General features: G+C 30.0%; 1 protein-coding gene across 5 annotated transcripts in view; it reads left to right on the top strand.

Moving 5' to 3' along the window:
* Positions 1 to 16,978, top strand: part of LOC129942595 (ELAV-like protein 4) — a 40,999-nt gene extending 24,021 nt beyond the window's left edge. For 2 of the 5 annotated variants that reach the window (XM_056051606.1, XM_056051605.1), the window contains exons 2-9: positions 372 to 588; positions 663 to 1,196; positions 6,329 to 6,432; positions 6,502 to 6,655; positions 6,966 to 6,986; positions 7,657 to 7,924; positions 7,985 to 8,162; positions 14,269 to 16,978. In XM_056051606.1, coding sequence (XP_055907581.1) covers positions 1,001 to 1,196; positions 6,329 to 6,432; positions 6,502 to 6,655; positions 6,966 to 6,986; positions 7,657 to 7,924; positions 7,985 to 8,162; positions 14,269 to 14,430 — 1,083 coding nt within the window. In that variant the 5' untranslated portion in view covers positions 372 to 588; positions 663 to 1,000 and the 3' untranslated portion in view covers positions 14,431 to 16,978. The remainder of the gene's footprint in view (positions 1 to 371; positions 589 to 662; positions 1,197 to 6,328; positions 6,433 to 6,501; positions 6,656 to 6,965; positions 6,987 to 7,656; positions 7,925 to 7,984; positions 8,163 to 14,268) is intronic. The other 3 variants (XM_056051608.1, XM_056051607.1, XM_056051609.1) reach the window with 3 other exon arrangements.
* Positions 16,979 to 17,220: the final 242 nt, after the last annotated feature.

Consider the following 17,220-nt stretch of genomic DNA (forward strand, 5'->3'; position numbering starts at 1 on the left):
GGGAAGTTTTCTAAAAATTTAAGAAGTTAATATTTCCATCAACCCCGCGTATGGGTTTCTTTTCTGACAAAAAAGAAACTTGTTAACAATGTACTTAATTAAAGAATTGTCCTTGATAAGTTATTCATAAAATGCGTAACTTTATTCAATTAAAAAATTAGTTCACTATTTTTAAGGTTTCCCAAAGTGTTTCTTTCAAATAATGCAGCAACTGTTTTCGTTCATTGTTCTCAATTTAAACCTATGTACATATAACCACTGTACTCTATATGCATTCCAATTATATGCTTAGCCTAGTAAATCAATATTAGTTTCCTTAATCCCAAAAAAATACAAAGTCTAATTTCCTTATTTTTATTTTCTCTTTGCAGTTTTATTTATATATCGTTCTTTGTGTTAAATATATAAGAGAGTATAAGAAGAAGCTTTTTTATACACATATTGTGATCGATTTTACAACAAAACAAAAACAAAAATAAGAAAGAATTAAAATAAAAAATAAACAAAAAACACAAGCTTAATAAAAACAACGTTCTACACACTAATTAATTCGCTAACCTCAGCATCTCAACAGTTTAAGCAAAAAAGGTACGTTTAATAAATAATTAATCCATCCACATGACTGAATAATAATTTTTTTTTGTTTCTAATTTTCATTACAGCGTTCGTTTATGTGTTAAATTTACAAAAAAGAAAAAAAAAAACATAATTAATTATTAATTAAAAATTGTATCAGTATTATTAGCTATAGAACATTTCTCTTACTATCAACAAACATTTATAAACAAAAACAATTACTTCTAATTAGTAAAAATTTTATCAAACGTACATTTTCTTTGTTAACACATTAAGAAAAGAAAAGTTTATCAACAACTTATTAAAAATTTGAAAAAAATCCTTAATCGAAAGGATCTCATACAACACCTACACCCCTTTCCTACCTACTACCCTGAACATTTTATTGTTACCACTAAAACACATATTTTAATCAAATCTCTAAATGATGACCAGCGGAATGGTTGAAGGTCAACAGCAACAACAGCAGAATGGCGGAAGTGGCAGTTCATCGGAAGATCCAAAAACCAATTTGATTGTAAATTATCTGCCACAGACAATGTCACAGGAGGACATTCGGTCTTTGTTTGTCAGTGTTGGTGAAGTTGAAAGTTGCAAGCTGATCCGTGATAAAGTTACAGGTGGGTTTTGATAATTTTAAAAAATGATTGATTTCATTCCACTCAATGGTAAAGTCATATTTATGTCTTATCGTATTTTATTAGAGTTTCTATTCCAATCTGTATATTTTCGTGTATCAAAAACATCCTAAAAAAACATGTTTCTTGGTTCTGGGTAGGTACTCAGAACCAATTTTAGTCCTTTAACTCATGAAGAATGAAAAAGCAATAAGTAATTCAACTGGAATCTTATGATTCATCTCACCAAACAATAGAGCAAATCCTTGCATTGTTTTCAAGAAAGTGAGATTATTGCGCTTGATATTTCAAAAGAACTTGATAAGATCAGAACCTCTTTGGATAAATTCAAGTCTGAAAACAACAAAATAAATGGGGTGCTCCATAAAGCTCTGTTTTGTTTCCACCACTCTTTTTTATTAATAATCTCTTTTCGTAACATGTAATCCAATTAATTTTTTCGCTGACGATTGTATTTTTAGCTTTTCATATTCGTTTTCAGGCTCTCATCACTTTTCTTCGGATGTGGAACTGAAACGACAAAATATGATAAGATCATAAAATTCTTCATTCCCATTATCCATGGATGGCATTTGCATTAATGAGACTGAAAATCTCGATATTCTCGGTATGTGCATCACCAATCACCTTTTTTGGAACGATCACATCACCTGTGCCACCTTATGTTTTTATTTACGGGCAGTGCCTCTTGCGAGGAATTGACAAATTCTCCAAGAGTAATTCTTGTCATGAAAAAGTTCTTTCTCAACTTAGCCGTTCGGATTCGGCATATAAACTGTAGGTCCCCTCCATCCCTGCAATTACCCGTACACGAGAGTGGTTGAGAGTTGAAAGTCACTAGGCCCTAGTTCTCTACGGACTGTTGCGCAACCTAATTTATTTATTAATTTACATCGCGACGTCGAAAGATATTTGGGTTTCCAAAGATATATGGGAGTAAAAAGCTTAAGTATAACTCCCATTTCTGAGCTGGTTCTCCTGCAACTTACTTAAGCATCTTGGACCGCACCATGATGCTACTGCCTCCGTATTTCTCAAGTTTGTAGATTTGAGTATCTATCGGGTATTATTTTTAATTACATTACTAAGGTACAATTGCACGATCAGCAAACAAATTTGAAATTGAAAGAAGAGCAAAAAAACAAAATAATTGTATATGACGTGATTTTAATTCTGGATAATAGGAATTTTGTTTTGTTTTTAATGTTTTCTTTTGCATTTTTGCGATTCTGGCACTGCTCCACCAGTCGCTCTTTCTCGTGATTTTGATAATTACTTTTATCAAATAATTTGAAAATAAATCAAATTTACCTGTTTTTTTAAATTAAATTATTAAAAAATCTGTCATTTCACTTTCCAAATTGTACGTTGCAATAGACTAACATTAAAAATAAACGTTGACTCGTTATTAAATTTCGTCGTTGGCTCGACTGACCGTCCCAAATTTTATTGACTCACACATTACACGATCACAAAAAATTTTTAATTCGTTGATTCAAAAATATGCGTCAATGGACTCGTCAATGAGTTTACAGCGACGCGTGACAGACAGATCCTGATGTCATTGGGTACGTTCAGACAACATAAGGGATTTTATAAGTAGCCTACTAATGCATTCTTTGTACCTAAAATAAGACCAAGGCAGCAAGGTAATTTTTCAGATGTCATTAATTTCAAACTTGGAACTATACTTGAGTATTTTTTACTTTACCAATAACATTATCATCTAAAAAAGTAAACTCATTCGACTGGTTACAAGTCCATCATAAGTTGTGTTTTGTATTGTTTAGACAAAGTCTTTTTTTTTTCAATACGATAAGGCACAGTATTATACAAAACATTAAATGGAATTGTGCAGAAGATAAATAAATCATACAGTAATACAGTTCAGCTTTCAGTTACATGGAAAAAAACATAATTAATTGTCATTTTGACAAACATAAGTAAGTTAGGGAGATTTTTTTTGACTAACTTGCTAGTCAACTTTCCAATAAAAATGCCTTAATTCGCAATGGGCCAATCAGATACTAGACACCTGACTTGTTTGAAGAATATTTTTAGTGAAACTTCTACCCTAAAAAATTAAATATTCGAAAAAGTGGCTGTGGGGAGTACAGCTTCTTTTAGCTGATGCTCATTGAAATTAAGTAGATGCCAAATGCTACTCAAATTTTTCATCCGTATTAAAGGAATAATGCATAAGCCTTTCAGGCTTATATTGAAAGTGTATGTCAAAGAGCCCTATGAATATGTGAAATATAACATAGTTTCAATGGCTGCAGTGGTTCGCTGGGTGGTGCGCATTCGATAGGTCCAGTTTTAGATGATATTGGCGAATAAATCCAGCTGAATTTAAGCCTGTTTCAAATCAGATGATTTTGATGGCAAATTCTCGTCGCTTTCGAGCGTGATAACCATTAACCATGTACCATGAAACCTCTCGCGCAGAATTTCGATGGTGTCTTGCGCTGTGTGGCAGCTAGATCCATCTTGTTGAAACCATATGTCTTCAGTGTTGATATCATCTAATTCAAGCCTCGGGATGTTTTTGGCCTGGCCAGCATCTTTTTTTTTAAAGTACGAATATTATTTTATAAATAAAAGAAAATTAACAACAATAAAAACTGTGCAGTTTGATACACCTGACGTGACATAAGAAGAACGCACTTAAGCGAGTTGTTGGCCCATTGTGATACAACATGAATCTCCAGGCTTTTTCTGAGCTCAATACAATTATTTTTAGTGCCTTACCAAGTGAAAAACTAATGTAATTGAGATCGTTATATAGAAAAATTCTTCTAGTTAAGTCTTGCATGTTTGAGCTAGAGCTATTACCTCCTCTTCCTCGTCCATACAGCTTCTTCAAAAGTCATTTGAGAATATACCTAGCCACGTGGCGTGGTTTCCTATTGACGGCTATGATACAAATTGTTGAGCTTATATAAATGTACGACTTATTTAGAGATAGCAAGCGCCTTGAGCTCTTTAAATATAGTCTAGACCAGATGTTTTTAATGACCTGACAAGTGGTGATGTTACTTTACCTTATGTTTGCCTCCTTGCCTCTTGAGCGTCTTGCATTAACATTGGTTTGCCAGCATTAGCCAAATGTGGTAGAATATGGTTTACTGTACAATTTTCGGTGAGTGAGAGATTTAACATTATTAACAACAATCTCAACTACGTTTCCTAAAAATATCTAAAATTGCTTAACACTTTTCAAATGCTTTAGCATAAAAATAGTTGTTATGGCTTAAATCACTAAAACAACGCTAAAACAAAAAACAACAACGCTAAAACAAAACCTCCAAAAATTTCCTAAAACACAAAAAAATAAACTTTGATGTGGCCACGTGGATTTTTTGAACTTTTTTTTTAAAGTTCCCTATGGAATATATGAGCTAGGTCTTTTCTGTTTGAGAGTGTGTTTCAACCTAACTCTGAAAAAATGAGAAGGTGTGGGGGAGTATATAATTCTGTTCGAGACGATGAAAAATTTGTAGTAGTTTCTTTTTGTTGGTCAGAGAGTCTACGCGATGACTCCTTTCGTTTCGTCTAATAGTCCATATAATTTAATGTTTGAAGATTATTTAATGCAAATGTTGACCTTCACTGTGCCTCAAACGGTCTATCAGCTTATTCCAATTTTGGCATACTCTTTCCAACATTTCTCCGGTATCTCACGAATAAATGCTTCAATGTTGTCTTCCAATGCGTCAATTGAAGCGGGTTTGTCTGTAAAGACTTGAGCTTTAACATAGTCTCACAAAAAATAGTCTTAAGGCGTTAAATCGCACGATCTAGGCGGCCAATTGACCGGACCCGAACGTGCAATAAAATCTTCACCGAACTCGCTTCTCAAAAAGTCCATTGTTGCACATGCTGTGTGGCATGTGGCACCGTCTTGTTGAAACCACATGTCATGCAAGCCAAGCTCTTGCATTTTGGTCAAAACAAAATGTAATATCCTCTCACTGTTGCGCTCACCATTCAAAGTTACATTACGATTCGCATCATCTTTGAAGATGTGCGGTCCAATGATGCCACCAGTCCATAAACCGCACCAAACTGCGATGCATTGGTAGCTCTTTCAATGCTTCTGGCTGATATTCACTCCAAAATCGACAATTCTGCTTATTTACATACCCATTGAGCCAAAAATGAACTATGTCGCTCGCTGGGAGAAGAGAGCGATGAACTTTCTTAACAGAGTAAAATTCAATAATTTGCAAACGATTATAGACCAAACTGAAGATGTTTTACAGTGAAAAAAAAACACGAAACGTGCGTTAGCTGTTTAAACCAGCGTTGCGAAAAAGATAATAGCTAAAAAATCTCCCTTCAGTGTTCTGTTTCTTCAAAAACTTATAAACTTTTTTCAAATAATTTCGAGTTTTAAGTTTTTTTCAGGAATTTGATATAAATGTCGACTTTGTATATATAAAAGCTATGGCTAAGGCGTCATATAGCTGAAGCAGTGTTTTTACTTCACCTTTTGTACATAAAACTTTCAAGGTCATGATAATACTATAGATTTTATGTTCATACAATACATATGTACATATATTACTATAAAGTTTTTTTTTAAAACAACTTTTGATGACTTCAAGAATTTTAGTAATTTTTTGTTTAATTAAGAGCCCTCTTACACATATAAATAAAAGAAGTACCTGTTCAAAGTCAAAACTCTATTTGTTATAAAAATAAGGTTTGGCTGTGTCATAATTCCGAAAGAGTTTTAAAGAAGCTGCTCATCTGGTCTAAGAACCTGCTCCATTAACTCCTTCACTGAGTTGAAACACTTTACTCGTCTTAAATATCATTCTCAATGACATTTTTACAAAGTTTTTTTTTAATACTTTAATAACAGCTACCAACGTACCTAAACATAAAATACATTTCCATGTAAAAGGTTAAGATATACAACATTTTTGATAAACAATTAAACATGTGTTTTCTTTATATCTTGTTTTCTTTAACTATGGCTATCATCGGAATGCCAATATATTCTATTTTTTAATTAAAACAATAAATTCTTATTAATCTAACAAAAATATTTACAATTAAAACTTAATATTTAATAATTTATTTCATTTAAATTGAAAAAATAAAAGGCCAAAGTCTCGGCTATGGTTTTGTTAACTATGTTAAACAAGAAGATGCCGAAAAAGCAATAAACTCCTTAAATGGTCTTCGTTTACAAAATAAAACCATTAAAGTAAGTTTTGTTTGTATATTTAACATTTTTTAGATACAAATATATTAATATGTTTTATTTTTCCTATAGGTGTCAATCGCCCGTCCTAGCTCAGAATCAATTAAGGGAGCAAATCTATATGTATCTGGTCTTCCAAAGAATATGACCCAACCAGATCTAGAAGTACTATTCAGTCCATTTGGAAAAATAATTACCTCAAGAATTTTATGCGACAATATCACAGGTAAAAATAAAAACCAAAATACTAAAATATAAATAAAAATGTAGAATTTCAAAAAAAATCTAAACAAAATATTTTTGTTTTTTTGGAGAAATAAAAAAAAACTAACCTTAAGTAAAAAATGAAAAAAAAATTAAAACAAAAAAAGTTCTGGATTTTTATAGAAATAAAACAAAAGTTTAAGAAAAACAAAAATTTACAAAATTTGATTTTAATTTTTAATTTAATACAAAATAACAAAAAAAAAAAACAAAATTAAAAAGACAAAATTTAATACATTACGTTTTAACAAAAAAATATTTTGTACCTTCAGGTGGAGCTAGTAGTGATTCCGGTAGGTAACCAAAATAATTTTTTCCGTATAAAATTTTGTGTTTATAATAACACGAAATTATTGTGGTTTTATTGTTTTAATTTGTTGTTCGTTATTATTTATTATTAATTATTTTTCTTTGTTTTTCGTTTTTGTTTAATTCTAATTTTTCATTTGTATATTCGAATTCGATGTGTCTCATTCACTTATATTTTGAATTAATTTGTTTTTGTTTATGATTTTGAATTTAAACTAATTCGCCATAAAGTTTTTTGTTTTTGATTTACTGTTGTACGCCATAATGCAAAAGATAACTTTAAAAACAAATAAAAAATAAAAATCCAGACATTAATAATTTTCATAGAAACGAAAGCTTTTTCCTTCTTCCTTCTTCTATCTCTCTTTCTCTATCTCTATCTATATAACTCTATCTCTGTCTTCTACATTTTTGTTTTTAAAAATCATGAACTGCATTTGCCTTTAGTCTTTTCAAACCCTGCCCGCTGTCCTTATTAAATTTTTGTTTGCTAAATCTTAAAGTACTTAATGAATAAAAAGAAAAATAAGTAAGCTGGAAATAAGGTTTCTATCTCATTTAGTCAGAATCTCAAAGAATCGTTATAGTCCGCCTTTAGCCTAAAAAAAAAAACTAAAACCATTGTACACTATCCATAAATGTATCTAACTACAGGTCTTTCAAAAGGTGTCGGCTTCATTCGGTTTGATCAACGCCATGAGGCAGATCGTGCCATCAAGGAACTGAACGGAACTGTACCGAAAAACGCCACCGATCCAATTACAGTGAAATTCGCCAACAACCCGAGCAGCAGCAAAGCTTTGGCACCTCTCGCCGCTGCCTATATTGCGCCCCAAAATCCACGAGCGAGATTTGCAGGTGGAGCTGCTGCCGCTGCAGCTGCTGCTGCCATACATCATCCTACCGCTGCTGGACGTTATAGGTCTGATTTTAAAATTAAATAATTTGTTGTATGTGAATTTAATTCTATTTTGGATTTTAGTTCGGTTATTCCCAGATATTCCCCACTGACTGGTGATCTCTTAGCCAACACAATGATTCCGGGGAATACCATCAATGGATCTGGTTGGTGTATTTTTGTTTATAATTTGGCCCCAGAGACTGAAGAGAATGTGTTGTGGCAATTGTTTGGACCGTTTGGGGCCGTGCAATCAGTTAAGGTGAGCATTAGAAATTAAGTTTGTAATTTTTTGTATACAGTTGGTATTTTAATATCTTGCACTTTCCATTGATATCATTGTATTTGTATATTTATACTAAATTCCTTGATTTGTCCCTACAAGACTTAGTTTTTTTTTTGGATGGGATAGATTTTCCCATCCCATTTCATTTTTTTTTGGTGTTAGAATATAATATAAATTCTTAACTTTAAGTTCATATTTAAGAAAAATCCATTTGACAACTTTGAAAAACCTAACAAATGGTTCTTAACTCAAATATTTTGAGAACAAAAAAAGAAATTCACTTCGAAAATTTGTTTATCATCCACAAAATGTTGTACTTCATTATTTTTGTTTATCATCCACAAAATGTTGTTCTTCATTATTTTTTTTAACTTTAAGAAATATCGAAAGACGATCACGGATAGGAAGTTATCAGTTTGGGTCACATCACAGATTCTTTTAACTTCCTGTTGGCGTTCTTTTATTATATGTGTTCAAGTAAAGTCGAAGTGCTTCTTTTTTTATTAATTAGAAGAAAGATCAAGATCAGACGCTAGAATAAGTCAGCAGGAGTGAGCTTGAGTTCATTCTACATTTTACAGTTAAAGACTTTCTTTTCAAATTTAATACCATAATCGGCTAGTTTAACAATGGAACTATGATATAATTAAAATTAAGTTGAATTATTTTGAGTATTGAAACGTTTTGTTCTTTCTCTTCTGCAGATGAGAATATTCTTGTGCAATCTGGTTTGAGTGTAAACGCAAAAAGTGTAACTAGCAAACCAAAGAAAAAGCTTTAGAAAAGACGCACAAAAACTGAATTCTTGCTATAAATTCTATCCCCCACCCCCCTTTAAAACGAACAAAATGTCAATATCACCGCAATAAATACTGAACCCACACGAACCCCTCTTATACCTCCAATATTGAACTCAAACTCAACTTCCAAAAGCGCCTCCGTTAATGGGACAGTATTAAACAATTCCATCTCTATTAAAGCTGTCTTGATGCTCGAAACATACATTCATTTTTATACAATTTGGGGCCTGACATTTGTAGGCCGAATCTGAACGATTAATTTCAAAAAGCACTTTTCATGACAACAATTACTCTTGGTAGATTTGTTTTAAATATAGACCAGGGTGGGCCATACATATACATTTTATAATTTTTTAAAATCATGGTATCACACATTTTAAGAAAATATTAATTACAATTTAATTAAAAAAAGACGTTACCAATTAAAAAAAAAAAAATAAATAAATTAGTACAAACTTCACGAAGAAAAAAAATGCAACAAATTAGGCAAAGTAGAAAATCAAAGGTCAAAAAATTGCACGTACAGTGATAAAAAACTTAATTATGTAAATATATATATGTAAGTTTTAGTAGCGAGTGTGATAACCTTTCGCTTTTATAACATTCTGAAGGCGATTCTTCATAGAAAGAACTAGTTTTGAAGTGACTTCCGGCTAAATTTTGTTCCATTCTTCCAGTATAACGGCTTTAAGCTGGTTTTTATTACTTATTTTTGATTCTCGGATCTTTCTTCCTAAATAATCCCAAAGATACTCAATGGCATTTAGGGGATTGGGGAGGATAAGGCAATTGCGATTTAACATTATAGAGAAGCCACTCCTTTACTATCCTTGATAAATGTTTAGGGTCGTTGTCTTACACAAGTAAAAAGACGTCTTTAAAGCCAATTTTTAAAGTGCTGGCTTTCAAATTTTCTTTTAAAATTTGTAAATATTTGTTTTTATCCATTATTGTTTCTATAAAAACTAAATTTCCCACACCATTGGACCCCATAGCTCCCCAGACCATAACATTTCCGCCTCCATGTTTCACCGTTAATTGCAATTTCTTCACATCTAATACTGTGTTTGGTTTCCTCCACACAAATTTGCGACCGTCCGACCCAAAGACATTAAACTCGTCAAGGAATAACAGATTCTTCCAAAAATCATCTGGTTTCGAAACGTATGCATTCACATAGTTCAAGCGTTTTGAAACGTTTGCTTTTGGAATATAGGTTTTTTTTACTGTGCGACCATTATATCCCTTTGAATGCAGAAAGTTCCGAACAGTTTGAGGGTTAAGCGATATTCTATCATTTTGCTATTTTAGGAACACTTAACTTGGGATCAGCCTTTACCATTCTTTCATTTTTTTGTTCCATATGAGCGTCTTGTATTTTTTTCGACCTCTTCCTGGGGCCACTTCAAAACTTTTATTTTTCAAACAATTTTTAATATGTATATATTGAACTGTAGGCCGTGGTCTACCAATAGTTGACAATATCTCAGCATAACTTTTTCCGTCGTTTTAAAAAAACTTCGCAAAATAAAAAAAAATAAAATGCACGACTGGGTCGCACGAACTTGCTCCTGTATGCAAAGAGTCTGTTTAAAAAAGTACTTATATGAGATTTAAAAATATACCTGCAAAATAAGTTTGGCTTCAAAGATATAAATGCCATTTGAATTGTCAAAAAAACCGCACGATCTTTGTATATGAAAACCATAGTACTCTCATGAGCAGAAACTTTTAGGGCAACCAGATGCCGAGTCGTTGGTGTGGCGTTAGTTTTGAAAGTGGAGAAGTTCAGAGGGAGCGAGAGAAAAATATTAATCCCATTCCCATAAGTAGCCAGCAGTATAAGGGAGATAATTAATTTTCGACCCAAAAAGTCAACACAATTTCCTTCATTTTATTTGAGTCTATCCTCGTATATGTTTTCACATAAAGAGCTACCATATGAAGGTTTATGAATTTGTTTTTGTTTTATTTATATCAACGCACTTTATATAACAAACAAAATGGCTTAATATTGTATCTAATAAGGAGATGAAACAAACTTTTGTATGCATAAGTCAGCTGTTTAGGATCTTTTACCGATATTTGTTTTTATTTACATTCATAAGTCTTGTTTTACTTGTGTACCATCTTTGTATATGAAAAATGGTTTCTATTACCTATAAAGCTACAATGCGATTCATATAGATTCAACTTGTTCCTTAAAAGCTTTTTTCCTTTAGATAGCTTTATTGTAATTTCATATTAGAAGAACCAGGATGGAAAATAAATAAGATAAGAAAGAGGCAGACCATGAATGTTTAAATTGTAAGGCGATCGCCTATTGGTTGTGTAGTTAGGTAGCAGGTAGATGTCTAAAACGACCATAGAATAGTTCACTTGGCGTGCTTAGCTTTATGCAGATAGATAGATAAGGACATGTTTATGATGATAATGAAGGAATGTTATTGGTGGCTAGAAGTTACATACTACATTCCTTCTTAAGTTTTCAGCGCAAACATGGAGTTATTACGTTCAGTCTATTTTTTTCACTAAAGTTTTAAAAAACAAGCATGCGAACAAGTACAAGAAATTGCTGTTCATGCGTTGTTTACAGTCAGACTCTTGTGCGTTTTGGATTTTAGTTAAGAAGTGACACGTAAGCAGTAGTTGTAGAAGTTGTATACGTAATACCTTTATAAATAGGTACAATGTGTATGCGTTGAAAAAGTGATTCTAATAGAAAATACATATATCTACTCTTTCTGGCAAGTTTCTTTAACTTGTAGGTACTAAGTATTTATTTTTTTATATAGGCGAAGGCCAGTAAATCATGTGTGAAACAACCTTATTCGTAAAGAATAATATTTTAAAATCACATATTCAAAGTTACCAAGATAATATTTCTTGATAGACTCTTTAAAATAGATTGTTGACTAAATATATCATATAAATGTGTACCAAATGCATTAATTTGGATGAAAGATAGGAATGTAATTACAATTTTGTCAAAACAATGCGCTCTTTCGGGCTCATGCACAGTTAAAATAATTTAAAAAATAATATTTTAAGATTCAAAATTTTACCTGAAAAATAAGTTTGTCTTCAAAAATTTAAATGCCATTTTATAAATAAAAAAACCGTTGATTTTTCAAATGTTTATTTTGAAAATCGTTAGAGCCGTTTTTTTTTAAATTAATTTTTTATATATAAAATTTTCCAATTATGTTCTAAAAATATTTTTGGAATGCAGTTGTTTAGCGATTGTAAATATACGTCTTACGTTTGAATTTAGTAAAAAATTGTTGACCTGTTTTTGAGATATAGAGTTTTGAAAAATAAAAATTCAATATTTTTTAAAAAATCCAAACAATTAAAACTTGCATTTTTGTTAATCAAATATTGTTAAGGCAATATAGGAGCTTATTCAGAAAAAAAATTATTAAAATCAGTTCATAAGTTGTTGAGAAAATTAAAAAACAAAATAACGGTTCTATGAGCGGTACCTTTCCTGAGCAATACAAAAATATGGTTTTCTTATAAAAAGAAGCCAAGTCAAAAAATAAAATTGTAGAGAAAATTTAAAAAAAATCTATCGGTTTGTTTTTGAGAAAATTCGAATTTTCGGTTTTTGACCAAAAAAATTGTATGGGGGCCACTGTTAGTTTTGATCTTAAAAAAAAAATGAAAAAAACGCCTAACGCGAATCTGCTCAAAACCTTAACTTCCAAGTTTGAACTCAATCGACCCAATGGTTTAGGCTGTAGGAGCGTGGACAGACAGACAAAACCGACCGGACGGAATCGCGGGACCCACTTTTTTCGACTTCTCTACCATCGTTATATCATGTTTGATTAAAATCTCGAGTTCGAAATTTTGCACGAATGCAAAACTTGCCATATAGTTCCTATATGTCGCAAGTAAAAAGTTGAAAAGATCAACACACCACGCCATGCTGAGCCTAGATCTCTCAATATCATTACAGTACACAATTTACATTTCAAAAAGAACCGTTATTTCCATTTTGTTAGAGAAAAGAGCAATGTACGAACATTTTTGTTGATGTACGAGCAATTTTTTGACATTCCTGGCAAAATTCTACTAACGGTAAACAAAAAACCATTACACAAAGTTCGAACATTTTGTTGCAATTTTGTTGCGTTTCAGATTTGTGGTTATATCATGTTTGATTAAAATCTCGAGTTCGAAATTTTGCACGAATGCAAAACTTGCCATATAGTTCCTATATGTCGCAAGTAAAAAGTTGAAAAGATCAACACACCACGCCATGCTGAGCCTAGATCTCTCAATATCATTACAGTACACAATTTACATTTCAAAAAGAACCGTTATTTCCATTTTGTTAGAGAAAAGAGCAATGTACGAACATTTTTGTTGATGTACGAACAATTTTTTGACATTCCTGGCAAAATTCTACTAACGGTAAACAAAAAACCATTACACAAAGCTCGAACATTTTGTTGCAATTTTGTTGCGTTTCAGATTTGTGGTAGGAAGTTCATAGTGTAAGGGAAACCCATTTATTTTCAATTGCTGTAGTACGTGCAATTTTTTGATGTAGAGTAGTTAGCTTCAGATTTGTCTTGCCTTTTATAAAGTTGAGTAAGGCAGTGCCGCTTTTAATTTTTGGTTAAAAATAAATCTTTAATATAAACACGAGTTTTGCCGTTTGGTTCTTAAAATGTCATAAAGCCCAAATTTGGTCACAGAGTCTAAAAAGATTAAATAGTCCAGTCAATGAACAAACAAAATTGCCTTCACCAAAAAAAAATCCAACCGTTTTGAAACTTGGCACACTTACTAAGGAATGTCTGGTTAGGACCCAAAAAAAGTCCCCAAGAAACCGACGTGAGCTCTAGCGGCAGTTAAGAGAAACATGGTGTTTGTTTCAATTTTTCACTTTCATCCCGAAAGCCATTTTTCGTATAAAAAAAAATTAAATTAAAGCTCATTTAATTTTTTAAATAAAGCTTCCATGATGATTTTCGTATCTGTTATAGTTTATAAAATAACTCTAGCGGCAGTGAAGAGAAACATAGGTTTTTTTGGGTTTAAAACCTCTCTGTCGTATTAATAATAATAATCTTATACAAAATTATATCTTATTAAATTTTTGGGTGATATGGTTTTGGGCTAAAAGACCTAGCGTCCATAAAGTTAAGTCAAATATAAGCATTTATTAATAAATTTCACACCATTAGACAATTTTCAATATTTGTCACTGTAGTCATTATATAATATAAAAATGTCAAAATAAGAAATAAAGTCCACATCTATTCCAGGTAATTCGTGATCTCCAGACAAACAAATGCAAAGGATTCGGCTTCGTTACAATGACCAATTACGAAGAAGCTGTTGTTGCTATACAATCATTAAATGGTTATACATTGGGCAATCGGGTCTTACAAGTCAGCTTCAAAACAAACAAACAAAAGCAAACGTAATTTTTACAAATACTAAATCGAAATCAATTGTTTGCGTTTTTAAATTTACTTTTACATTAATTTTTTATTTGTATTTCAAAAAGTCCGCATTATTATTTATTTATTTTCGTTTTAAGTGTGAAGTTTTATTTTTTCTTAATATTGTTAAGTTTTATTTTTTTTTGTTTACGCGGTCTTTTGTTTTTCTTTTTCTTGTAAATCATGTTAATTTAAACAAGAACAAAAAAAAAAACAAAACTTCATGTTAATAATAATTAATGCAAAACATACACAAAAAGTTTTAAGGCTACTAAACTAAAGAACAGAAAATTGTTACAAAAAACCTAAAACTAAGAGAAATTCACAACTTGTACTGAATTCCATGATTATTGTAGAAACAAAAACTAAACACTAATTTTTATAATATTTCTTACTTCGAGATAATACCAAACGAAATTATGTTAATATCCACACTTTATTTTCCTACAATCGAAAAATGTGCTCGATTTTCAATTCATTCATTTTTTTTTTCTATTATCTAAGAATTTAATTTCTTTTGGTTAATTTTTTTTTCTGTTTACAAAAATAATTTATTGCACGTAGGAAAAAATGCAAATTTAAGCAAAAATATAAAACCAAGAGAAAAAATAATGCAGAGAAATGAGATAATGAGATAAAAACACCATTTTTAAGAAAATAAAACAAAACAAAGAATATTAATAAAAAATATTATACACCTTACTATATTATTATTAATATTATTATATATACATTTATATAAAATATTATATTATATATATTTAATCTACAATTGAGACAAAAAAAAAACTAAAAATAAAACAAAACAAAAATCAATAAAAAAAATCATGATTTTCACAAATACATAAATTTACACATTTTGATTCCAAAACTAAAATAATAAGAAGAAATATTAATAACGAAAACGTATGTGAGAGGAACGTATACAATTAATATAACAATAAAAACAAATATTTATATGTATAATATATAAAAATTTTGTAGATACAAAATAATAATAAAAGAAAAAAATCATCTAACAAAAACAAAAAAAAACAAGAACTCATAAGAGAAAATAAATTTTTATTATTATTAACTATTATTATCAATTCGACACAACACAAAGAAAAGAAATGAAAACAAAATTTAAAATTATTGTAGCAAAATTTAATCGTTATCGTAGAATAAATTTCGTTAGTATTTATTCCTTTTGATTTTACTTCTTTGTTGTTTTTTTTCTATTTTTTAAAAATTGTAAAAGAAGGAATTTTCGAAATTATCTCTTTTGGTTCTTAATAAAACCACAAAACCAAAAATAATAACAAAACAAAAAAAAACAACTATCAAATTCTTTATCCCTCCTAATATATTTATATAAAAAATTACCTACACAAATATATATTACAAACAAACAAAATATAATAATTAATTTAAACAAAGTTTATAATTAATTAAAGAAAAATATTTGTAGTAGTTAATTATAGAAGTTTTAGAAATTTTTATAAAAAAATCTTCTTTTCCTTAAACAAAAAACGAGCAGCATATAGAAAATAACTGTGTTAGAAAAGTCAAGAAGAGGGGTTTTATAAAAAAACGTTCATTTTAAGTCTATACATTTCTAAATTAACTTTTATTATCCTCGTCAGGGTCGGAGCTTTCTATTTTTTTCCATTCCACACCATTAAAATTCTAAAACTCTTTTCCGGAGTGACACTGGTAAAGCTTTTGATATTTTGAAAATTTATTCTTTTAAATGGGCTCCTTTTATAAAAGACACCTCAAATCAATAAAGGCTTTCGCATTTTCTATGCTTAATTAAGATTTGATTTTATCATTTTATTAATACATAATTGACATACCTTAATTTATGAGGGTATTTTGTAGCTTAGTTTTGATTCCGCAGTTTTTTTAACACTGTTCCCTAAAAAAGGACAAAAACCCCTCCTAGTTTAGTTTCGATTCCAAAGCTTTTTAATAAATTCTATCCGCTTTTGATTATTGTTCCTTAAAGAGGACACATTTTTTTAACCCTAAAGGTTTGTTATAAAAAAAACATCAAACAACTTTTCTTTATCTTTGAAATAATTTCAAAGCTGAAAAAACCTCACTTCTTGACTATTCTATCCGCCTTTTTTTATATGACAACTTGATTTAATTCTCAATTAATATAAATTTAATTAAACCAAAAATTATATTAAAACAAATGCTTAAAATTAAAATTAGTAAAAAAAGATCGCATAAGTAGAAAAATTAAAATTTAAAGTTTCAATCACAAAAAAGAAGAAGAAATAAATTTAAAATACAACAAAAACAAAAACTAATAGAAAACAAAACTACACCAACGTTAAACAACGAAAAAATAGAAATTTATTTTACTATCTGTGGTTTCAACAAGTAAACAACAACAACAAATAAAAACAGTTTTCTTTGCTTCTTTACAATTTTATTTGGTTTTCCAGCACAAAAAAATTAAAATATTTGTTTCAACGAAGGAAAAATAAAACAATGAAACCAAATTTTTCTGTCACATTTTAATGTCTTTTAACAAAATCAAGTAAAAAAAAGAAAAACAATATTCTTAATTTTTGGTATGTTGCGCATGAATTAATATTTTGTGTTTTATGTTTATTTATATGTTTTTGTCTATTAATTTAATTTATGTCTCAAAAATATAATTTTTGTTGTACTATATAGTTTATTGTTCTTTAAAACAAAAAGAAAAAAAATTATTGAAAAAACTAGTCCATTGTGTTTGTCTGATGTATTTTGTATATGTTATGTTTTCTTTTTGTT

This window comes from Eupeodes corollae, chromosome 1 (genome assembly GCF_945859685.1).
Source record: "Eupeodes corollae chromosome 1, idEupCoro1.1, whole genome shotgun sequence".
Classification (NCBI taxonomy): Eukaryota; Metazoa; Arthropoda; class Insecta; order Diptera; family Syrphidae; genus Eupeodes; species Eupeodes corollae.